This window comes from Mirounga leonina, unplaced genomic scaffold (genome assembly GCF_011800145.1).
Source record: "Mirounga leonina isolate KUSES-001 unplaced genomic scaffold, KU_Mleo_1.0 Mir_173, whole genome shotgun sequence".
Lineage (NCBI taxonomy): Eukaryota > Metazoa > Chordata > Mammalia > Carnivora > Phocidae > Mirounga > Mirounga leonina.
In genome coordinates this window covers 10,238,145-10,264,087 of record NW_023270447.1, presented here as the reverse complement: position 1 = coordinate 10,264,087, position 25,943 = coordinate 10,238,145, and the positions used below count along the sequence as shown (strand labels likewise).

General features: G+C 38.2%; 1 protein-coding gene across 2 annotated transcripts; it reads left to right on the top strand.

Moving 5' to 3' along the window:
- The first annotated feature begins 4,404 nt into the window (after positions 1-4,404).
- VCAM1 (vascular cell adhesion molecule 1) lies at positions 4,405-24,792 on the top strand. Of its 2 annotated transcripts, XM_035017918.1 has the most exons (9): positions 4,407-4,623; positions 5,149-5,424; positions 7,677-7,997; positions 9,272-9,538; positions 13,214-13,489; positions 15,569-15,889; positions 16,777-17,043; positions 18,524-18,790; positions 22,303-24,792. In XM_035017918.1, exons 1-9 carry the CDS (start codon positions 4,533-4,535, stop codon positions 22,461-22,463), a joined length of 2,247 nt encoding a protein of 748 aa, XP_034873809.1. In that variant the 5' UTR covers positions 4,407-4,532; the 3' UTR covers positions 22,464-24,792. The 2 variants fall into 2 exon arrangements, with proteins under 2 accessions (XP_034873810.1, XP_034873809.1); XM_035017919.1 differs by lacking the exon at positions 18,524-18,790 and having other exon boundaries at positions 4,405-4,623.
- The last annotated feature ends 1,151 nt before the right edge of the window (positions 24,793-25,943 follow it).

Below are 25,943 nucleotides of genomic sequence, written 5' to 3'. Positions count from 1 at the left end.
CAAGGATGACAGAACCAGCAACTGGAATCAATCTTGGTCTTTGATGTTTTCTCCAAGTAGCTGATCCAGCCTTGAACTGCATTGCCTTGAATCTCGCACTAGTCTTGCCACTGTCAAAGATTTCTGTTACATAGAGCCAAATGGAATCATAAACATAGATCCTTTGATTCTTAAAGTGGGGAGAAGTTGACACGATACAATGTACTGAAGTGTTTTGTCACTTTCCCAAACCCATTCTGATATGCCCACCAAAAAGTGAATGGCTCTTTCTCTCACCTGGGTGAGAATTTCTGTCATAATGAGCCACTGTTACTACTGGGAATGTCAATTCCCTCAGATGTGTTAGGTCACCTAAGGAAACTCTGCTCCAGGGAGGCCCATATAAATTGCCTACATGAAAGTCATGAAGAATTGGAGTTGCTACAAACTCAGTAATTATTAGAACAGGCTGAAAGAAGTATACCTGAGGCATCTCAGAGTCCAACCAGAGAAGCATCAGAAGATGCTTAAAATTTTCATATGGACAATGAGGGGATTGATGAAGTTAGGCCAGAAAGGATGGATAGCACTGCCCACAATTAAAGAATCCTAACAGTGGAGGGCACCTTCGTGGCCATCCAATTGGATATCTTAAATAAGGCAAAACTTGACCTCTGCCACACTGTTTGGAGATGTTATCCAACCTTGCTTGACCACTTCCAATGACTAAGACTTGGTGAATTCCTGAGGTGACCCATTTCATTGTTGAAAAGATTTAATAACTGGAAGTCCTTTCTTTACAGTGAGCTCAATATGGCTATCTTTTAATGTCATTACATGCCATATATATAGTACTTTATGTATTTATTTAAAGAGTTTTCACATGATCCCATTTGATTTGATAGTCATAAACATCATGTGAATCACTTCAGATGGTACTATTACCCCTATTTGAGCAGGTGTAAACAAGTGCAGAGAAGCTAGCTATACCTGTGCAAGGTTTACAATTCCTGAGCAGAGTATCTGGATTTGAACTCAGGACTGTTGGGCTGTGAGTTAGGTTCTCTTTCAAACTGTAATTATTTATCCATTAGATATTGATTTACTGAGCCCTTACTATCCACTGGTCACTATGTTAAATGCTGAAACTCTCCTGGTAAAAGGACACACATATTCCTGGCCCTCCTACAGTTAATAATCTAGTAACCACATACCAATGTATGCCACCTGTAGCCGTTGGTATAACACAGAGTAACAAGCGTATTCCTTCCTCTACATAGCAGTCATTCAGTTATTACATACCTTCGTAGGTGTCCCTTATCCAAACAAAACATACAGTTCCTTCAATAGCTCCCTACTAGAGCAAGGATTTTGGAGTTGTCTACCATCCTCATCACTTTCCTCTGAATACTCTCTGCTTTTGTCTCTGTCATAAGAAATGGCATCCTGAATCAGACACCTCTGTTCCCAATATGGTCCTGGATGGCCTCAGATGATTAGAAGGTTGAATGCTATGAGTACAGCTTGAGCTTACTGCATCTATTTTGGCTTCTCATAGCAATGTTAACTGGTGTTCACTTTATGGATCACTGAAATCCATCTTCCTATGGATTATGGTCCTCCATCTGTACTTAACTATTTGATGTCTTACATTTAAATACTAGATTTTAATGCATTCCTATTAAATTTCACTTCATCATCCTTTGAGATCTTCTTGATCTTGATTCTGTCATTTCTAAGGTTAACTAACTTTTCCAGTCTTTTATTATGAATAAATTAGATAATCATGTCTTCTGTGTTGCTGATAAAAATGTTGAACTGAACAATTTCAAAGACAAAACACAGTAACTCTCTATCCAGGCAGATTAGCCCCAATCTGTTGTACTTACACTTGCAACTCTATTCATTCATTCATTCCACAAAATTTAATGAATACCTTATCTTGGTCTAGATTTTTAAGATGAAAAACAAAAAAGCCTGAGTTTGTAAATTGGGAAAGATAGATTTATTAACAGATAAATATAACACAATAGGTGCTCTGTTACCAGTATACATTAGTGTAGAGAGGCCATAGAAGAGTACAGTCAGGGTATCTGGGTGGTTCAGTCAGTTAAGCTTCTGCCTTCAGTTCAGGTCATGATCCCAGGGTCCTGGGATCGAGCCCCACATAAGGCTCTCTGCTCAGCAGGGAGCCTGCTTCTCCCTCTCCCTCTGTCTTCCTCTCCCCCCCTGCTTGTGCTCTCTATCTCCCAAATAAATAAAATCTTTAAAGAAAAAAAAAAGAAGAGTACAATCAATTCAGTCTGGAAGAAGCAGATTGGACCTCAAATGGAGTGCAAAGCAAAGATATAATGAGGGACTTCATCTAATATTTCGCTGAAAGCACTATGAATTAATTCAATAGATCAGATAATTCTTCGATGTTCAAAACTTGGAATCATATCCAAACTCAGAACTGAAGTTATTTACCAAGACTTGGTCTTTGGGAGCTCATTAGATCCTATCAGTCACTTGTTTTTGTACAGAGAAATACATTAAAATTCCTTAATCCCTGTTAGATTTCTTCTGAAGTTAAGGAGTCAACATAAATGGTTCGGATCATCTTCTTCCATGAGGACAACTTTGTGAAGGACCACTAGGTTACTGGTTTACCAGCCTATTTTGCCTGAAGCCACTTTTCTGATCCCTAGATACTTGGTAGGTGAAGTAACACATATCAGAGCCTCAGAATAGCTTCTCTCACTTCTCCCACTTCTTTTTCCTTCCTTGTCCATTAGTGAGTCCATCCTCATCGGTATTCAGGAAGATGTCCAGAAGCCTCTCCAGCCAACCTTAGTTGTGGCCTTCGTTACATAGCACTGGCTGGTTGTTATCCACATCCCCATGAGTCAATGAGCTTGGGTATTTTCTTGTAGAATCCAACTTTTTCTCATTCAGTATTTACACAGGATTGCTAGCATTTTGAAAGTCTGTTTTCCAAATTTTAATTTACAGTATTTATTACTGACTTTTGTTGTTTCTATGAAGTGTAAAACCATGCATTAGATACTGGTAAGGTAGAGGTAGGTGCAATGATGTACAAGGACTGGTCCCAGTCATTAAAGGAACTGATGATCCAATGGAGGAGGTAGACCAGCACGTGTATAATACAAGGAAGTGGCTATTCCGGTTTCTTTTTGATTAGCAAGCATTTTGCAAAGACTTGAGCTATGTGTGTGCAAGGCCCAAACTGTCATTTTTTTAAAACAGCTTTAAAAAAATAATAATTTCACTGGGTAGGGCGGGGTGGGGTAGGAAGAGCATCAGATTGGTTATCATCACCTCCCATATAACAAAACCAAATTATTTTTCATGTTTTGATTGTGTCTGTGGTCCAATCCAAGAGATTTACCACTTCAGATGAATTCCATACATTTGCATTTAAGTCTGTGAAAGAATTTCAGTTCAACAAGCAGCTGAACCAAAGGATTGGTAACTTTCCTGAAACAAAAGGGAAAAATTATTTCTCTTGTTTTAGTAACATTCCTTTACTTTCCACTTCAGAAATCATTTCAGAAAGTTGACGTTTGTTGCTAAAAGAATTATTTTTATTAATATTTTTATGAGTAGAAAGAATAAAACTGAAAAGTTAAGTGGTCTCTCTTTTTAAAAAATAACTCATAAAAAGATAGGAGCTTTTCTTTTTTTCTTGTAAGCGAAAAATTAGACCCTATTTTAGAATTTGCAAATATGTCTTAATGGAGAATAATTAGTTCATATGACATAGTGGTTATTTAGCCACTTCAAAATCTGGAGTATAATTTACTATTCTTTCTCTCCCTCCCTCCCTTTCTGTCTCTGTCTCTCTCCTCCTCTCTCTTGCTTTTCCTTTATTTTGAAATGAGCATTATTCTTTTTTTTTTTTTTAAAGATTTTATTTATTTATCTGAGACAGAGAGAATGAGAGAGACAGAGAGCACATGAGAGGGGGAGGGTCAGAGGGAGAGGCAGGCTCCCTGCGGAGCAGGGAGCCCGATGCGGGACTCGATCCAGGGACTCCAGGATCATGACCTGAGCCGAAGGCAGTCGCTTAACCAACTGAGCCACTCAGGCGCCCCAAAATGAGCATTATTCTGAAATGAGAGTTCTCTTGTATTTTTCTTGCAAAGATATCCTTTTTTTTTTTTTTTCAGCTCAGGTCTTTTTTAAAAAAAATTTATTTTATTTTATTATGTTATGTTAGTCACCATACAATCCTTTTGTAGTGAAAATCAGGAACAGCTTTAATTTTATCACCTTGGAAGTGTTTCATTCTTCAGTACTGGTTTCAGTACTGAGAGCAAATGAAGGGGTTAATCCTGGACTTGGCTGGGTGTCAGTGAAACTTTTTTTCTGGCTCTGCTCCGGGTTTCCCCTTGAAGGGATTTCCCTCCGCCTCTGTGTCTCTGCAACAAGACCCTTTATAAAGAGCAGACTTTCCATTTCACTCCTCACTGAGCCTTCCTGGCTTTAGGGGCTAAAGTCTCTTCCAGGACACTTCCAGGTGGGACAGAAAGAAAGGTTTGGGGACTACTATGTTCTCATCACAGCAGCAATTAAAAGTGCCTAGGAAGATGGTCGTGATCTTTGGAGCCTCAAATGTACTTTGGATGATGTTTGCAGTTTGTAAGTTCTTTCTTTGATCTGTTCCAAATGCTCACATTCCATTTCAGCTCTGATTTTGGCTTCAGTCAGTTGTGCAATGGTAGTGAAGAAAGGCACTAGGATTTTTAAGTGGGAAAACAATTGAATGTAATATGTAATGTGCTATTGAGTATTGCTATGTACCATGGTATTGTCATAGTTGGAGCTATAAATTAATGTTTTTTGGATATCTTTTTCCAGTGTCAAATAAATAATTGGATTCTATCTCTACTGAGGTCTATCTCTTCAGTTTCCTGTACTTGATAATGAGCTTAAACTTAGCAAATGCCAAAACAACTTTCATAAATGGGCATCAAGGTCACGACTGAGAGTTCTCCATGATTCCAACACCTCTGGCAGTGACTCCAGTGCGTTTTGGCTGCCTTGCAGTTCGTTCAAAATTTACGAAAGAGATCAGCCAGATTGTGTTTTGGACATTGTACTAGAACAGAGCAGAGGGAGTAGAACACTAAACAAAGTTTGCTTTTCTCTTTTTTGTCTTCACAGCTCAAGCTTTTAAAATGGAGATCTTCCCTGAAAACAGAGTTGTTGCTCAGATTGGTGATGTCATTTCACTGACTTGCAGTACAACGGGCTGTGAGCCCCCATCTTTCTCTTGGAGAACTCAGATAGACAGTCCGCTGAATGGGAAGGTGAGAAATGAGGGGACCAATTCCACGTTGACCATGGATCCTGTTAGTTTCAACAATGAACATGCTTACGTGTGCACAGCGACTTGTGGATCTATGAAACTGGAAAAAGGAATTCAGGTGGAGATTTATTGTGAGTACTTCAGAGGATCTTTGATGTTCTCTTAATTTTGCTTTAAAATAAGTTTTTTTAGAAAGGGTATTTTTAAAAGAAAAAAAAAATGAAAGGATACTCATGTCCAGATTCTTGACTAGAGGACATACTGCCCCAAGAAATTTAAGACTACTAGCACTAGAAAAGGAATCCAAACCTTGCCTTTATTTCTAACTCTGCCACAAACATAGTGACCATGGGTAAGATTCAGCCTCTCTGGGCTTTTCTTTTCTTAGCCATAAAATGAAGATCTCTGAAGTTTTTTAATCTTCTTTTTCAAAAATTTCTATTTGATTATATCCTTACATGTTTACTTGGTCATACGCCTAAATGGTTTACAAATTCCATTCTTCAGGGATTTTCCACTTATTTATTCTTACGCAATTTTGTGCTTAAAATCAGCTTAAGTAGGAGATCTGTAATTTAGTAATAGGCTTCTGTACAAGAGTTTTCCCTTAGACATAAGGAAAATATCTGCAAACATTTCACTCGTTTGACTTTGGTACAGATAAATTTAGGAGGGTTGCTTTTGTTTTTGGTTCCATTAAGCCTTAATGCTCCACCACTCAACCTCAAGTTTATTGATGTAATGAATTAGATTTGCCTCATGAATGTTAATAAACATCCCTAGTTTGCCATTCTACCAAAATGCATGTCAATCCATTCTTGATCCAGCATATAAAATTAGCAAGAGGAGTAAAGAACCAACCTGAAATAAAAATCTTGTCTTTGATTATTGATGACTACTCTTTCAGATAAACAAAACAAAATGAAACAAAACAAACCCTGCAATCCTTTATGGCCATCTCTTCATGAAGACCCCATTTGATTATCTTATAATTATTTTGGTTCCCTTCTGCTATGGTGGAGCTCAGCTTTGCCCGGCATCCGTAATTGATTCTTCAATAAGCTCCATGTGTTGCTAATGCATCCCAAGAAACCGTGCCTGGCCGGCTGCTTCCAATTATGCTGGTTGTACATGCATAGTTTGTCTGTGCAGCCTCGTGAGCTCCTTGAAAAGCCCCCTTATGTAAATACAGGGAAAAGTAGCAAATTCTTATATTACCTGACAGCAAACTATGCAGATTATGGACACATTTCTTACAGAATACGAGGGATAGAAATTATTGGTGGAAAAATTAAAAATACTGTTTTTTCACATAGCAAAGCCTTTCCAGTTCCTTGTCTTTGCTCTCAAGCATCAAATAGTTGAAGATTTAAAAAAGAGGACTAAAGACCCTTCTGGCTTTAATTATCTTTCCTGGGGTCTTTTCTTCAAGAGTATCTGTCTCTCGTTATGTTTAACAATCCTGTCTCCATTCCACATTTGATTGTAATATTCTTTAGAGCTGGGACCGTTATGTTCTTATTGTACAGAGTCCTGAATCCAGCCAATGGGTTACCATCATGACAGTTTGTAATGAAAAGTTAGCCCTTGCAAAGGAAGCAATGGTTGACTGAAATAGCACGTTCCCTGTTCCCTAGGCACTGGAAGGTTCAAGTGGAGTGCTGGTTAGGACACTGAGTCAGGCATTGCAGGAGGCAGATCTCCCTTCCAGAATTTAAAGATTGCACAGATGTACCTTCCTGGTGGATGAATTCCCGGCAGAGGCATCATTTTCAGGAACCAATTATTTAATGTCGCTCGCTTCATTTCTTAGCATATGGTGCCCAATAACTGTTCTTTGTAATGATATTCTGAGCCTCAGTTTCCTTATCTGTAAAGTGGACATATGTCTGCCTTAAGATAAGAGAATGTGATATAATGTAAATCTTCAGTAACAGTACAGAATAATAGAAATCCTGAGTGAAATCCCAGACTTGCCATTTACTAGCTGTGTGACTTTTGGCAAGTTATGCAAATGTGCTAAGTCTGTGTTTTCATATCTGTGAAATGTGAAATGTCTTAGAGTTACAAGAAAATTATTTATATTTAATGAATAGCACAGTGACGGGCACAAAGAAGTATCCAATAAACATTAATTTCTTCTCCCTTCTTTTACTCTAATAATATGCAACCTTTGGTACATGCAGGACAGTGCTGAAGAACTCCTAAAAGGTGATTGATTCTGATTTGTGAACCCACCCCAAACCATAAAAGGCTATTTGAACAATGAATTAAGACTATTAACAGAAACATTAGATTTGGTTTGCACTGCACTAAATCAGTAAAAGACCTTATATTACATGAACAGAAAGCCCACTCATGTGTGTTTGCTTGATCTTTACAGCTTTCCCTAAGGACCCAGAGATCCATCTGAGTAACCCCCTAGAACTGGAGAAGCCAGTCACTGTCACATGTTTGGTCCCCGATGTTTACCCATTTGACAGGCTGGAGATAAATCTGCTGAAGGGCGATGATCTCCTAAAGAATAAGGAATTTCTAGAGCCTATGGAGGGGAAGTCCCTGGAGACCAAGAGTTTGGAGGCAACCTTCATTCCTACTAAAGAGGATATTGGGAAAGCTCTTGTTTGCCGAGCAAAATTAAACATTGATGAAATTGACTTTGAGCCCAAAGAAAGGAAGACTACAAAAAAACTACAAGTCTACAGTAAGTACTTGTGTGATGTAGTCTAGTCTTTGTGGGAATTTAGTCAGCTAAAGTCAGGAAGGCATTAGTTTATAGTTTTTACTCCATTTTTATTCATCAAGAATATATTTGTCAACAGCATAATTCAATGAAAAGAGCACTGGATTTGGGTTGAGAAGACTTCTGACTCCATTTGGTGTGAACTTGGGTCACTCAATTTCCTTATTTCCCAATCTATCAAAGGGGAGTAATAATACCAGCTGACTGGGTTGTAGGAAGTGGGCTCAAATGAGATGTTTTTAATTATGTTTTGCAAACTCTTATAATGTGCCCTGAAAGATTAAGTTGTAGAGATTTTACAAGGTGAGCACTTGTTTTCTGTGTGTGTGTGTGTGCATGCACGCGCATGCACGCCCGCTCGCGAACTCGTCTGCATGTGCATGTGCTCACACATACATATGTGCATTGGATGGAAGAGTGGAGATGAGGTGTGATTACCTCCACATTCCCTGAGTCCGGGGCCGGGGGCAGATTTGAGGCAGGCTTGTAGTCCCAGAATTGTGTGGGAGTGGACTCACTGTACTCCATTCTAGACTAAAATGCTGTGTTTTGCTTTGGACACTACATTTAAAAGAAGTATTGCCAACTATAGCATGTTTAGCTGAAAGAGAATGAGATGGAAAGGATTTTATCAATATTTTGAAAAGCATAGTCAAGATGGGGGTATTTTTCCTAGAGAATACAAAACTTGGAAAAGAGAGCTATCATTAAGTATTTGAAAGACAGTCGTGGAAAAGGGATTTGATTTCTTCTGTAACAGCAGAGGACTGAACTATGGTCACTGTGTGAAATTTGTTTACAAAGAGGAAGGTTTCAGTTCAATTGTTCTAATAATTAGAGCTGTCTTCAAATCAAATGGACTATTTTGTAAGGCAGCGATTCCCTCAACCAAAAGTGTTGAAGCCAACTTAAATGAGCACTTGGCAAGGATACTAAGAGGACTTCTGCCTTATCTGGGAGATTGAACCATATTACTCTAAGGGTCTTTCTTAATTTCTGAGTATCTGTGGCCATCTGAAAATACCAAACATCAAAAAAAGTAACTCACTCAGATTAGTCTGAAATCGGATTGACTGATTTTTATTACCCCACAATACTGATTTTACACTAATATGACAGAGTAAGTTTGTCAAATTTGTGAAAGCATATGAATACAGTCTGTGAGAGAAATACATTATCCCTGTTGGATCAAGATGATGCCTAGCAGTTACTAATCGTGTGCCCTGCCTTTTCAGTCTCACCCAAGAACACAGTTATCTCTGCAAACCCCTCCACGAGGCTGCAAGAAGGTGGTTCTGTGACAATGACATGTTCCAGTGAGGGTCTCCCAGCCCCACAGATTTTCTGGAGCAAAAAATTAGATGATGGGAATCTACAGCTCCTTTCTGGGAACACAACTCTGACTTTAATTGCTATGAGGATAGAAGATTCTGGAATTTATGTGTGTGAAGGAGTCAATCAGGTCGGGAAAGATGGAAAAGAGGTGGAATTAATTGTTCAAGGTAAGTAGATTGTGAGAAAGGAATGATAAAGGTGCTATAATTGGGGTTTGTGCAATAAGGAGACAACTTCAATGTCAACATTGCTTCCTTAAGTTTTATTGATGATCCATCTGATGTCAAGTCCCGTAGCACAACTGTATATTCATCTTACTCATATCTCTCAGAAGTCTTTCCTCCCAGAGCTCACACAGCTCTGCATTTCTGAGTCTTTTCCATCTCTCACCATTCCTTTCCCACCTCATTCCTTGGCTTTCTCTTTTCCTTCTGCTGCCTGAATATTAGTATTCTCAGGTTACCATATCTGTCCTCATCTCTACTCACTCTGGACTCCCAGTGTTTGGGCCACTATATGCTGCTTACTCCCAAATTCATGTTCCCATTCCATATCACCAAACCTGTCATTTCTTCCTCAAAATGATCCTTAGAATTTGTCCTCAGTTTTTCAACCCTCTTGCCATTGTCTGTTTGTCATCTCTGACTTGGACTCTTGCAAGATGTTTTTTAAATAACAGCATTCATTGACCACTAGCTATATGCCAGGTACTTTATATATGTTAGCTGTAATCTTCAAGAAATAACTAAAGAGTAAGTATTTTATACTCATTTTACAGACGAGAGCATATTGTCTCATGGAAATGGATAATGGCTCCTACCAATCATATGCCTCATATTTGCTGGGAATTCTACTGTCCACTCTATATATGTTGTCTTGTTGGTCTTTACCACTACCTTATAAGATAAATAAAAACACAGGTTCAGCATAGTTCATACTTTGCCTAGAGTCAAATTGCTCACTAGGGGCATTTACTATGATTTTAACACAGGCACATTTTAATCAAAACTCTGTGACTTTTTAACTAAACAGCTAATTGTCTTCATATGGTCATCCTGCTATCATTCTGTCTGCAAGATAATCAACACTATGCAATGCTATCAGAGTATATACCTTAAACAAAAAAGGTACTCATTATATATGACTTCAATGAAACCCTAATTGCATGTATTTTAAAATTCACATTTCTTAAAATAACTCTTCATAAGCTGGTCAGAAACTACCTTTGTAGCTTCACTGGTGTCCCTGTACCTCTGTCCATGTTGCTCCTTCTCCCTGGAGTGCCCTTTCTTTACCTGGCAAAGTCTTAGCCATCCTTCAAGACAAAGATCCTGTCAGCCTTCCAATTCCAGATTGTGTTAGGCAAAGCTGGTCATTCCTCCCTTTGTCTACACTCAACACCTCTTATCGAAGTTTGTGTACTTCTGTTTAGTTCAACACATATTAATCAAGAGCCCTTGTCCAAGAATCCAAGAATTTTGCTTGGTACTTTAGGGGCAGACATGAAAAAGTTATGGCGACTGCCCTTGAAGAGCTTATAATGTAGGGAGGAAAGACAGGCATGTAAGTAGATAATTTAAATATACTTTAGTAAGAGCCAAAATAATGTATCTATTTAAATATGTCTTTTCATTAAACTGCAAGCTCCTTAAAGTCAGGAACTGTACCTGTGTGTTTTAATATTTGGGTGTTTACCACAAAATAGGTGTCCAGTAAATATTGATTGCATAAATTGTAAACATGAGCAACACAAAATTTTACAATATGAAAACATAGGGTTTAAATTTGGATGGTTAAAACAATAAAATTGAGACTCACCATCAGTAGATTAACTCAGTGGGATGTTAGGTTACCATTCTCAAGAGACCGGGAAAGTATTAAACTAATAAAATCATGGGAAACTAATCACCCATCCTGGATAACTCCACCCCCTAATAAACTAGATCCTATTTCAGTGTGAAAAGGAAATGCGCTCTGGGGTTAGAGAGGACTGTTTTGAATTTTGCATCACAGGACATTAACAACCTTTTTTTTTTTTTTAAGATTTTATTTATTTATTTGGCAGAGAGAGACACAGCGAGAGAGGGAACACAAGCAGGGGGAGTGGGAGAGGGAGAAGCAGGTTTTCCGCCGAGCGGAGAGCCCGAGGCGGGGCTCGATCCCAGGACGCTGGGATCATAACCTGAGCCAAAGGGAGACGCTTAACGACTGAGCCACCCAGGCGCCCCAGGACATTAACAACCTTAAGTACTGAAGAGAGAATTGAACTTTGAAAGGACCTTCCAGTTACCTAAGAATTACTCCACAGGGGGCTCAAGTTTGCCTGGTAACATTACGCAGCCATTGGAAAAAATGATCTGAGAGCGCTTCACAGGCAGAAAGTGGGTCTGTTTTCAAGTTCCCCATTCCCACACTAGCATATAAGGAATTCAGAAACTCTGGTTAGTGTTCTGAATGATCTCTCTTTTTCAAAGTCTAATAGCATATCAGTTCATTGAGGTAATTTGAGGAAAGCCTTCTTTGGAAGATACTACAATGTCACGGTAACAAACCAAAGAGAAAAATAACTTCTCCTGGTGCAGATGAGAAACCTGCAAAATGTGGTGTATTTGGATTACTTATATGTTGAGATTTCTCTCCTCCATCTCCAGTCTGCTCTTTGGGGGAACAATTTTAGTGATTTTCTGTGGAGTCTCATCTGTCCCTTTCAGGGTTGCCCAACCACTCCCAGTTTCTTCAGGGAACAGGGAGTGGAGATTGGAAATTCCCTTTTTCCCTAGACAGGAAGCATCCCAAGGCAGGCTGTGGGTCCAGCAGGGACCGCACTGTAGCCAAAGAACGCCTCTGGATATTTGAGACTTAGCAGTTTGCCCTCCTATCTCAGTTTTTAGTTCCTGAATTAATTGAAAGTATTTTCGTACTGCATCAAACAAATTTCAGAGGTGGCTTGCATATCATTTTCATGTTTAGATTTTGACTTTGCTTTCAATGTGATTCTGTGTGCTTTCAATGGTATAACTTTATATTGTTGGCACAGAAACTCTTAAGCGCTGGTCCATTATGGGCATTGCATCTAATCGGAAGACATATTTTTGTAGCTTTTCCCACAACTTCTCTTAGATCTTGCTTTATCTCTTAGATAGGGGTTACTATTACTCAGCTATTTGAACAGAGGGTGAGGCAAGATCTTGCACCCTCCACATGAGGGTGACTTGATTTAGTTGTTCAAGCAACTGAAAAGCTGGGATCTTGAATCAGACCCACTTGGCTTCAAGTCCTAATTTTGCCAGTTGCAAACTAGATAAGGTTATTTAGCATTTCTGAGCCTAAATTTCTGTAAGGAGAAAGAGGATTAGGAGGGTGATGGGGGAAGAAGAAAGAAGAAGAGGAAAATAAAGAGAAGAAGCAGGAGAAAGTGAAAGAGAAGGATTAAGTTGTGAGGATTAAATGAGATAATTAATACAGGCAAAGTGGTTTACACAACCCTTATACACTGGAACCTCTTACATTGTTTGAGCTGTTGTCCGCTATTACAGATATTTGATAAACTACAGCTGAGGAGAGACTGAATTATTGTCATGAAAAGATGCCAACTTCTGTCCTGACACGTTTTTATCCACATTCATTCTGTTAAATGAATGAGTCAATGAACTCTTGTGGGTTCATTCTTTAAAACATCTTTCTGGATGGTCCCAAGGTGGAAAGGAGTAATTTCTTCTTGGCACAGATGTTAGCTAAAAAGAGATTGGGGGGGTAGGGGGGGGAAGACCATATTTATATTGGAATGTGGTGAAGGAAGAAAAGAATCTTATCTTCTTTTTGTCTTGTTCTTTTTCCGCTAGAGAAACCATTCACTGTTGAGATCTCCCCCGGACCCCAGGTTATTGCTCAGATTGGCGACTCAGTTGTGTTGACATGTGGTGTCACAGGCTGTGAGTCCCCCTCTTTCTCTTGGAGAACACAGATAGATAGCCCTCTGAGTGGGCAGGTGAAGACTGAGGGGACCAAATCCACGCTGACCCTGAGCCCTGTGAATTTTGAGAATGAACATTCTTACCTGTGCACTGTGACCTGTGGCCATAAGAAACTGGAAAAGAGAATTAGTGTGGACCTCTACTGTAAGTGGTTTTCAGAATTGTTTGCTGTTTTCCCCCCTCAGTTTTATTGAAAGAGACAGAATGCAAGTCTGGGATACACAATGAGATCCATGTGTTTAGAAAGGGAATTTAGCCTTGTGAATTGTTCCTAAATCTCTGAACCAGAATTTCTGACACAACTTAATTGGCTCAAATCTTAAGTGTATATTATAGACGTACACAGCATCCACAGTCCTTCGTTTGTGTCTTGGCAATACTCTGTCATCATGCACTTGAACGCCCTACATATTCACTGCTTCCCATCCCCTCTGTGTGTACGGGGGTGTTCAGAAGTAGTAGTGAGCAAAGATTGAGAGTCAATACCCATTCAGATGACTGGAGAGGGGTTACTATTGCTCAGCTATTTGAACAGAGGGTGAGGCCTGAGCCTACTATATTGAAGGCACATTCGGAAAGCTGAATGGGAGGGTGAGAGAAAAAATGAGGCAGGGGGGAGCAGGAGAAAGCCCAGAATGAAAACAGGTAGTGATATTGGTCCTAGGGGATGGCCAGTGGCAGCTGCTCAGGTGACGTTAGCACTAGATCTTAATCTTGATTCCACTGCATGCGTCCGCCGCACTTCTTCTTGTTATTCCTGTCACCTTAATAAAAATCATTTCCAGCCTCGAATCTCTATGAATTCGATATCCTGGAATTCCTCCATTGTAATGAATGAATGACAAAATATGCATAGTGACCTGAAAATGGATTACTTTGAGACAGTTTCTCCGCCTTGAATTCAAGAGAAAGTAGAACATTTTCTACCAGAAAACCTGCCCAAACTTGTGTTGCCCATCAGGATTTTGTTTAGCACGGGTTCGAGTATGTCTGTGAAGGGATTTGAACCTCTCAAAATAAGGGTAAATTTTACTGGGTTATCACATTACCCAGAATCCAGGATCTGCTGATGTAGGCACATTCCCAACAGAAAGGGGAACCTGTGGTACAGCCTTACTGCAATATGGAAATATTTGAAAGTTTAACAACATCTGGCTTAAGGAGAAAAAGTTTTCACATGGCTCTTATTCTTGATAACTATTTTAGTCTTATTTTTATTGGTTTGCATAAGACGTAGTGTAATTATTTAGAATCTAAATCTCATAGCTTTTTGTTAACTACAAATACTGTCTGAGAAACATTTAAAATTTACTGTCTAAACCTGGCCATTGGAAATTAAAATTTCTAAATTGAGAACTGCCCTGTGGGTCTTATTTGATACCCAGAGGCTACACAGCTCTGTGAAACCAAGCCTGGGTTCTGAGCTCAGAGAAATAAGGGTTCTGATCGCAACTCAGTGGCTTAATAGATACAATACCTAATGAGAGTCTCTGAGCTTCTATAAGGTTTATAAGTTTTCCTAACTATAAAATAAGTTCTCTGTAAGTTTTCCTACCTATAAAATAAGTTAAACGACACCTATTTTATCAGGCTGTTTTAAAGACCGAGATAATGCATTTTAAGAGAACAACACACAATTAATATTCAATACATCATGGGAAATATTTAAAACATTTAAAATGTATAGTTGCTAAATAAGATGGTGGAAACTCATGTTCCTTCCAAAAGACCAGTCCATGGCTGTCAGAAAGATTGCATATCACTAAGAAGAGAAAAATAGGAAGTATATTTCTTTCTTTTTTTTTTAAAGATTTTATTTATTTATTTGAGAGAGAGAATGAGATAGAGAGCACATGAGAGTGGGGAGGGTCAGAGGGAGAAGCAGACTCCCCGCTGAGCAGGGAGCCCGATGTGGGACTCGGTCCCAGGACTCCAGGATCACGACCTGAGCCGAAGGCAGTCGCCTAACCAACTGAGCCACCCAGGCGCCCCAGTATATTTATTTCTTGATTGATTCATGTATTAAGTATTTTTGTTGATAGCCTTATTTATATTTAATATCATAAATATGTATGCTTAATGTCATTATTTATGTATTGGTGATCATTCTATCCCAAGTGAGTTAAAACTGTCATTTTGAGGCCTTTGCATTTAATAGAGATTTAGTTCCATTTTTCCTTTGAATGGTCACATATAAACATCATTTTTACATGATATTTGCAGCATTCCCTAGAGATCCAGAGATCGAGATGAGTGGTCTACTAGTGAGTGGAAACCCAGTCACTGTGAGCTGCGAGGTTCCTAGTGTGTATCCTTCTGACCGGCTGGAGATTGAATTATTTAAGGGGGAGAGTATCATAGAGAGTAAAACCTTTCTGGAGGACATGGACAAGAAATCTCTGGAGACTAAGAGTTTGGAAATGACCTTCATCCCCACCACTGAAGATGCTGGAAAAGTTCTTGTTTGTCTGGCTCAGTTACATGTTGGTGAAATGGAATTTGAACCCAAACAAAGGCAGAGTACACAGACGCTTTATGTTAACGGTAAGTACATGTGTGATGTAACCACAATTTAAATATGGATTTCTTATCATGTTTGTCAGGCAATAGTTAACATGAAGTTAAGAGCTAAAACCTCTGTGGAAAAAAAAAGTAACTGGGGAAGAAATTTTAAAGTAATTATTATAACAAACCACTCCTAACACTTAAAACAACAATAATTTATTAGCTTATGATTCCATGAGTTGGCAATTCTAGAAGGGGTCAGAAGGGCAGTTCATCTCCTCACTGTGGTATCAGATGAACTCACCCAAGCATTTTCAGTCAATTGGCAGGTCAGTGGGGGATGGCTGGTCACAGATGGACTCATTTGTATGTCTGGAATCTTCTCTGGGGTTTCTGGGCCTCCCTTTCTCTATGTGCTGTTTCCTCCTGAAGGAAGGTGGAATAGGTTTAGTCACCAGAGTGCTGCGTTTCGGAGGGGTGATAATGAAAGCAGGCTCAAGCTTGGAAATCCTACAGTGTTACTTCTTTCATGTTATATTGGTCAAAGTGAATCACGAAGCCAGCCAAGATTAGAGATGTGGAAAAATGAACTCCACCTTCTTGTAAGGGATTCAAATAATTTTTGGTCATGTTTAATGTACCGTAAATGTCGATACACACTATCAGTGATCACCCATTTTTTGTAGTAAGAGACTTTCTATAGAACTAATGTCTATTAGAAAACATCCATGATATGTTCACATTCTACTGTCTATTATTCTGTCTACTTAAGTAAATGGGGACAGAAACCTTCCTTTGGTAAAGTTATTGACATTAATAAATGGTTCCAATCCATTAAATCCATAGCTCAATTTTGCAACATTATTAAGACTTTTTGGAACTCAGGGTATAAAGGGTCAAACTAACAAGTGTCCCTACCTTTTCAGTTGCCCCCAGGGATACAACCATCTTGGTCAGCCCCTCCTCCATCCTGGAGGAAGGTAGTTCTGTGAATATGACGTGCTTTAGCAATGGCCTTCCAGCTCCAGAAATCCTGTGGAGCAGGCAGCTAAATAATGGGCATCTACAGCCTCTTTCTGAGAATTCAACTCTCACCTTAACTTCTACAAAAATGGAAGATTCTGGTATTTATGTGTGTGAAGGGATTAACCAGGCTGGAATAAGCAGAAAAGAAGTAGAATTAATTATCCAAGGTAAGTAAAATGTGATTAATGAGTTATTATTGCTAGTATTATTTTGGTTGTTGCTGGTTTTGAACAAAGTCCTCTCTGGAACCAAAATTTTTACTAAAAACATAGATTGGGAGTTTTGAAGAGCTCCTGATGTTTCCTATGCTTGGGAAGTTCCTGGAATGGTACTTCCTCATAAACCATTCCACATCTCTTATCCTAAAATTCTTTAACCTCGAGTGGAATGCTAGCTGCAGGAATGGTGCCAGGAGATCCAGTTACACTTATGAGGCAATGATTATGGTGTTGAAATAGGGATAGGATGAGATATATATGTATTTGGAAATTAGTTAGGATTAAAGCAACCATATCTGGCAGAACTAGACTCTGAGTGGTATTCTTACAAGGTACATGCTAGTATTTGCTTAGAAGCCTAAGAAGGCATGTAAACCTTTTGTAAATTTTGAGGTTAAAAGTAGCAGTGTCCATGCCTCTGGTTCATCAACTTGTTGCCATAGAACCACTATAATGGCTTCAGTTATCAGTTCCAGAACCCCTCTTTCCAGGACAGAGAGCCAAGACTGAGAACAAAACAATTCCTAGTTGACAGGTTGAATCCATAGGCAGTTTTGGGCAAAAGCATGAAGTGATCTATTTGGATTTCTCCCCACCCCTCCCTTTTGGGGATTAAAAAAAAGGTTCCTTTCCTCCCCCCTCCCCGCCACTGGAGCTCTCTTACTCCCCGGTATTATTTCCACTAAGGTATTAGTGATTTTCTTGTTACTTCATTTTAGTGATAATTTGTATTTTAAATAAACAACCTTGGAAGGCAATGCACAACCTTAAAGAAAGCCTTTAGGATGGATATCATGGTTCCATAGCTGTGTTTGGGGAAAGAATCTCAAATCAAGTCACAAAAATAGATGAACTTAATGGGAATCTCACTTATAAAATGGTGATAGGATACCTTCTTCCATGGGCTGTGTATTAATAGAGATGTTGCATATCAAATACTTAGCCCAGTGCCCACCACTTAGTAAATGGTAGTTATGGTTGTTAAGAATAGTAAGGAAAAAAAAAGAATAGTAAGAAAACCATCTCTGCATAACTTGATCCAGGAAAATCCAACTCAAAACTCAGAAGCCTGTAAAGACCTTTGTACTTCAAAGTAAAACTTTGCACAACATTGTGACAGAAAGAAATGGTTTTTTTTCACATTTGAATTCTATTGCTGTTTATCAAATACCATTTTTTGGCTAGTCTGGATAAAGAATTAGATTAAGGGACATGAGAGAAGTACAGACAGGTCTTATCTTATTAAAAACACGATCATTTATAACAAACCAGTTAATCCTTGACTTCTTTACTTGCCCCTGTAAACATTTAATGCAAACAGTAAGCACAAATAGGTCCCTGACAGCTAATTGTTGCTGTCATTAAATTAATATGAAAGTGGTTTATAAATTTCACCCAATCAGAGGTGCCTTTTAAATTCTCTTTACAGTTGCTCCGAAAGACATACAACTTATAGCTTTTCCTTCTAAGAGTGTCAAGGAAGGAGACACTGTCATTATCTCCTGTACATGTGGAAATGTTCCAAAAACTTGGATAATCCTGAAGAAAAAAGCAGAGACGGGAGACACAGTGCTAAAGTCCAGAGATGGTGCATATACCATTCACAAGGTCCAGTTAGAGGATGCGGGAGTGTACGAATGTGAATCTAAAAATGAGGTTGGCTTGCAATTAAGAAGTTTAACCCTTGATGTTAAAGGTTAGTTAGTTTTTTGTTTTTGTTTTTGGTGATTTTTTAATAATAGTCAGAGGTTTGGTGGATTGTAAAGATTTTCCAGGATCAGGTAAATGAGTTGGCAAAATGGAGCTGAATTCCATGTTGACTATGGTTATTTCTCAATGTTCCCTAAAATAATCATGCACAGCTGTCCTATCCTATGGAGTTTAGACAGGAAGTTGACATTAATCATTGGTGAGTACAGGATTCCCATTTGCTTTTCTCAAAGTTGACAATTCATCATTGGTCTCTGAAGTCTTGCATTTCCTAAGCGTTTAAACATACGTTCAAAACCATTCCCTGGAGGTGATAAGGAAACTAAAGAAGTAGGATTGGCACAATGAAGAAAAAAGTTTATACCCAGACTCTTGTCCCTCCTACCAAAAGGGAACGCTGTTCTCTGAACATGGATTAGTTGCCTATTTTCTGGATTGACTTCTTTCAAGATAATAATCAGAAGTGGCAATCTTGATGCTGAACAACATAAAAGAATCTTTAGACTACAAAATTGCTTTCTTAAAAGTCCAAGCCCCTTGTCCATCCTACCCTATTCTGAGCAGGGGTGGGGTGAGCAATGGCCTCAGCAAAGAAACTTCAGGGGCCGTTTAACTTCCTAACCCCTCTTGTGAATGCACAGTAGGATCTGTTGATCTTATTGGTGTAAGCAGAATATGTTAGCCTTTACTAATCAGTCCCCATGCCTTGTATTGGAAGCTACACTTGGGGTGAACAGGACTGCAAACAAATGCAACTCTTGGAGCCTGTGCACTTGGCTATCAGAGTTTGCAACCACATGTCAGTGTAAAGAAAATTTGAACTTAGGTCCGAAAACAGGTAAAAGTTCTACTCATTTGGCCAAATTTCTCAACATTGCAAGCCTTACCCTATGTTTTCTGTCTTCACAGTATCTCCTCGAAACATGACAATATCAATTCATCCATCTAGAAATGTTAAAGAAGGGGAAAATATCATAATTTTATGTAAAACTTTTGGTCATCCACCTGTAGCGATTATCCTGAAAAGAGTTGATCTGGCCAATGAAATTACTGTGTTCAAAGAATGGAACACTTACCTTGTGTCATGCTACTCAAAATGACATGGGGGTATATGTACTCAGTGCTTCTAATGGGATTGGGGATGATTCTGGACGGATTGAGATCTCAGTTACAACTAGGTTGAAATTCATTCATTCCTATTTCTTTTCATCTTTGATGCCTCTAGTCCACTTTTAATTAAGCCTAGGCCCAGAAAATTGAACTTCTAACATTTTTGTAATTCTGTTTGCAGTTAATGATCCTCTTTTAAAGATATATCAAAGCTTCTCTACTTTTTAAACTCTCTCACACATTGTCTTTTCTAATTGCTTTATTAAGTGAGTAACTTACATATTTGCCATTTTTCATTCATTACTTACATGAACTATCAAGGCATTTTAGGCACTCAACTAAGAAATTCATGCCCCCAAGCTATAGTTTAAAGTAACTGCAAATGAATAGAGACAAAAATTTGCCATTTTTCCTTGGTATTTCGAACTAGCTTAACTTTCTATTTAGCTGAGTTTTTTAAAATTACTTTTGTTTTTCTTTGTTTTGGCTTGAATGTATTCCAATGATAGGAATGGTTGGGAGTCTAGGATTTTCAGTGTTTATACAGCTAATAAAAAATAGTGTTTGAAGGTTGCCCTGGTAACCGACTCAGCAGCAAATTTGTATTTGACTGCAGATGCCTGAAGGGACAAGTGAAGGCAAAAGATAACATTTATTAAATTGAAAAGAAAACAATAGGAGTAGAAATACCATTGTGCAGCATGTTGTCAGTATTGATGCCTAACCATCATTATGATAATGGACATCCATTAAAATATAACACTTACACTTTGACTAGTTCTACTCTAGTGAAGGAAAGTAGAAAGATGAGGCAGTTTTCATTATGTTTAGGGTTAAGTACTTTTTGATTTTAATAATTTGAAAAAATTGACTTCCTGTCATCTGACCATCATGATCCTTTTCTATTTGGTTGATTTCCAGTGATTGGAAACTTCTAGAGGGAATGTAGTCATCGCCAAAGTCAGATTTCTTCAAAGACAGAAAACATATATGCTACTTTAAGAGATTGAATACTTGTGAGGTCATACAATGCTGGGCAAACATAAGTATAAATAAAGATTTTATTTATTTATTTATTTATTTATTTATTTGACAGAAAGAGACACAGCGAGAGAGGGAACACAAGCAGGGGGAGTGGGAGAGGGAGAAGCAGGCTTCCCGCCGAGCAGGGAGCCCGATGTGGGGCTTGATCCCAGGACCCTGGGATCATGACCTGAGCTGAAGGCAGCCGCTTAACCGACTGAGCCACCCAGGCGCCCCAAACAGAAGTATAAATAGAGATGAGCTTCCAGTAAATGCCATGTTATCTTCCCCAGATGTTCTTATAAGGTCAAGATGTCAAATAGTTATTGCAGCTGTCAGATGATTTTTAGTAGATTGGAAAAAGTACTAATTTTAGTTCTGTAAACTCTTACCTTCTGTACCCAATTTACAACTAAATGACAAAGTGATAGGTTGTAGAACGAAAAGAAATGCATTACTATTCAAAAAATATTTATTGGGTGTCAACTACTCCAAGCCATGAGAGGGTACTGGCTATTCATTGGTGGACCAAAAAGAAAATTGATAACATGGTCTAATGTAATTTATAGTCTGTAAGAGGAGACCAAAGTTAATAGATAATCATACAAACAAATGCTTCATTACAAGCAGTGATAAGAGCTATGAGAGGAAAGTGCAGTGAGTTATGAAAGTATATCAGGGTTCCTAATTTAAGCTGGGGAAGATGTGGGTCAGCGAATGCCTCTGAGTAGGCAACATTTGAACTAAAATGTACTATCCAAAGAACTTCAGTTTATCAAGAGATGATACAAATGCTGAAGAGGAATAACATATATTAAGACACCCTCTTCAGAGATACAAAATTTAAAATTTTGTATATATCTCTGAAAAAGCTCTCAGCAAGAATTCTTTTTCTTACTATCACATATGGTATTTGACTATAATGGTTACACTTTAGATATTACAAGGATTTTCTTGGAGAATTAATTAGTCATTTCAATTCATGGTCAGCAGAGTCCTAGTTCTTTAGTAGATTTTTATATATTCCAAAGCAAATACTCTTCCCCAATTCTCGCTTTTGTAAACGAGCTCTAGAAAGTTGTGCCCTTGCTTCCATTCTACAATTGAACCTGATTCTATTTGGATACAACTTTGTGTAAGTCAACAACTGTCATTTTTAGACTCATCATGATCATAGCAACTGCCAACTGATTATTTGGGTAATTCAGAGAAATACACATTTTGGGTCCTGCTGGCCCTTATCACTGTTTTGATTCACTCTGATTTAGAGAACTAGTTGTACTGTTAAAATAAAACATGTAATTACTACTATCAAAAAAAGTTTTTGTACTAGACATTAATTGCACCCATTTTGTTGTTTTCCAGGAAGAGAAAATAACAAGGACTATTTTTCTCCTGAACTTCTCGTGCTCTATTGTGCATCTTCCTTAATAATACCAGCCATTGGAATGATCATTTACTTTGCTAGAAGAGCCAACATGAAAGGATCATACAGTCTCGTAGAAGCACAGAAATCAAAAGTGTAGCTAATGTTTGAAATGTTCAGCTAGAGACACTATTTATCCATCCAAATTCTTAATACTGCTCATCATTCCATGAGGAAAACCAGCTAAGAGTACGGACTTCCCCGAATGTAGTGAATTCTTGGAAAGAAATGGCTTCCTATGCCCCATGCTGGGAGCAAGAGGCCAAAGGAAAACTTTCTGCCTGAAAAATAGGCACTACCATTGAGATGTGTTGACTAGAGTAGTTCCTTGATGTGTATATACAATAACATGATCTGTACATATGTAAAATAAAATTATGTCATAGCAAGATCACTTGGAATAGCAGCACTCTATAGTCAGATCTTCAAAATAATTCAACAGTGTTGCCTCGGCTGATATAACTGAATGCATCTTAAGAAAATGTAACATTAATATTGACTGGCAGCTAACCTATGTCATCTTTTTAATATTTTATTTTCTTTAACAAAATTTTATTTCTATAAAGTTCATTGACAATAATTTCATGTTTTATATAGATGCTAAGGTTTATCTTTTTATGGGAAAATGATAAACCAAGAGGGCACTGGGTTCACCTTCAGGTACTAAACATTCAACCTATGGTAAAATGGTTGACTGGATTTCTCTGGGTGGTACTTACATGGTACGGAGATGTTTTATGTTGTTGTTTATCAGACTCTTTTGTAACTTTTCCAATGTGGTCTAAAAATGCAACTTCTTTTGATTTTCTTTTGTCAATGTTTAGGGGTTTTTTTGTATAGTAAAGTGATAATATCTGGAATTGGAAGAATTGTGTGTCTATTTATTGTAAGCTGCCTCCTCTCATTGTGGTGTTTGAAATGCCAAGTTCCAAAAGTAAAGAGTTCAAACCCATAGAAATAATAAGCAAATATCTGAAGTGTGATCCTCAGAGTACTTTGATCAGAATCAGGTTATGAGAATTTGGTAAAAATTCAGATTTTTTAGGCTATACTAACTTATTGAATTTAGATATCTTGTTTTGTGTCTCTGGAATCTGCAATTAAATTCTTTTGCAATTAAATTAAAAAAATAGAGAACACAAAAAGAGTGAATGCAGATGAAAGTGTGTACCTCAAAGGGCCACAAAGAAACACCTGTGTACATACCACTAAGACTGGGAGATAGAGCATTATTGTTCCCACCAGAGCCCATTTCATCACCTTTGCAGAGAAGTCAAGTCAGCTGTCTTCATCACTGCCAAGACAGGGTCTTCTGATTAATAAACAGTTATCTGTAAACCTTCTTCATCTTCCAGAAGGTTGCCTGTTCATGACCTAAGACCTCACTGAGCCCCAGCCCTCGTCAAAGTAGCCCAGGCCACTTATAAAATCCTGTTAGGAAGAGCTGGATTCTCTACTCCAGAAGTTCAATAATGATGTGGGGAAAAAGAGTGATTCTTTCTCTCCTAGAGACCAGAGAGGTTTCCACCTCATCTTCCTGATCTTGTTTATGAGCACTTTTAAAGTGCAGTAGCAAAAATGAGATTGAAGACAGGTAAAGAAGACAGGTCTTCTATCTTGACTGTAGGTGCCAGATATTTGGGAAGAAGGGATTTTTTTTACCTGATTCCTGGTCTCTGAAGTGGGTATGATTTGTATTAGACACTACTGCCTACTTTTTTTCTGGTTGACTGGTGTTACAGTGAAGCCCAGAAGGCACCTACCAGGGCTTTCCCCCTCAAGTAGATAAACTTCATATTGTCTATAAATCTGAACATGAAACTAATGCATCACTTGCCTAATACTCTAGTGGGAAGGAAGCAAATAGCTGATTTGGGGAGGTACATAAGCACTTGCAGGATCTTAGTGAACTTTCATTTCCCTCATAATGTTTCATAGTCTAATTGTCTTAGAAATAGGTTCAAATCTTGTTACTGACTTTTGGTAGTATTGGTTCACAGCTACCTAAACATTTTTTTAGCTTCTGAGACTGGCAAGTTTGCCATCTCTCTTTGATACTGTGATAGTTAAACCAAGGCTAATTAACAGTTTGAAAAAAAATCATGACCGTCCACATCTTATGACCATACCATCACCTTTCCTGCTCTGGGTGAATGGTATAGGGAAATTATGAAATGACTATGAGAATGACTGGGGGAAGTAATAGCTGGGGTCAATCACCTTATGGATTAAGGAGCTTTAGTTTCCTTGTACATAGTTTCTACCAGTAAATTTTAAGGTCCTTCTAGCTCTCAAGCACAATGGTTCTTTGAAAACTTATGCATGTGCTTTAGGTAATTTTTTGTCACTTATTTTAGAGAATCTTTTTGTATTAAGCCAAATAAAGATCTAGGGATCTTCTATCTTTCACTTACTCAACTTTAATAGAACTGGAGACCAAAAAAATCAAACATTTAAATTAATCCCAACATTAAGAAGTAGTTTCTGCAAAGATTTCATAATAGCCACTCTTCCCTGTAAAGAGGAAAGGGTCATTTATAATATCTTTTGAAATGCCTTTTATTTTAGCCATAATGGTGATGAAAATTTCACTTCTGAAAAAAGAAATGTATGCAGTGGCTTTTCAAGCTTGGTTGTTATTGAAGAACATGGTTTCTCTCAAATGACGAATCTGTAAGACTTGCTTGAGAAAAGTACAATGAATTGAATGGAATCAAATGTCTGGGTTTTTTAGTGAAGGACAATGCTATCTGGAGACAGTATGTTATTGTTTTTAGTTCTTTTGTCACTGGCAGGGACTCTTGGGGGCTTTGTGAAGAAAAGCAAAAGTTGATTCAGTGATTGAAAAAGCAAGGGTTCAGTCCTGAAAATGAGTGAGCAGATGACATTGACCTTGTGGGGCAAAGGGTGGAGGATGAATCACTCCTACCTTGAATTATGTTGTGAAGAATTTCAACTAACTTTCTCAAATGAAAGTTTCAGTCTGTGAAAAAGATGTTTAAAATCACAGTTTGTAATTAAGAATGTTATTACTGTCTTTAGTCCAATTTGTGTGCAATTAAAATTTATTCAATTACCAGGATGTTGAATACTATCATGCTGAAAACCCCCCCAAAAATGGTATTAAATGCAGCACTTCGAATGCATTATAAAAATGACCATTATGCATTCATTTTGGAGGTCATATTTACTAGTTAGAAATTTAAGAACAAATGAAACCCACTTAAAAAGCAGTGGACTCAAGGAGTTGCTTTTCATGGTTGTTTCTGTCACTGCTTTGCCGAGGTTTGTGGACATTTTCTACATTGCCATGAAAATCACTTTATGTTCCCAGTCAGAAAACTGAGCCAACATTTTCCCTTGTGACAATCTCATAAGGGCCCACTTCTCCTTATTGGTTTGAGTTCCTCTTATATAAGTGGTCTAGTCATCTTAGAGTTAACCCTTAGTGTTACTCACTTGCACATTCTATGGCAGTGTCTGGCAGCATTTCCCAAACTCTCTTCATCATGGGAAGTCCATTAGGAACTCTTAAAATACACAGAGTCATGGAATCTATCCTGGACCTACTGAATTAGAA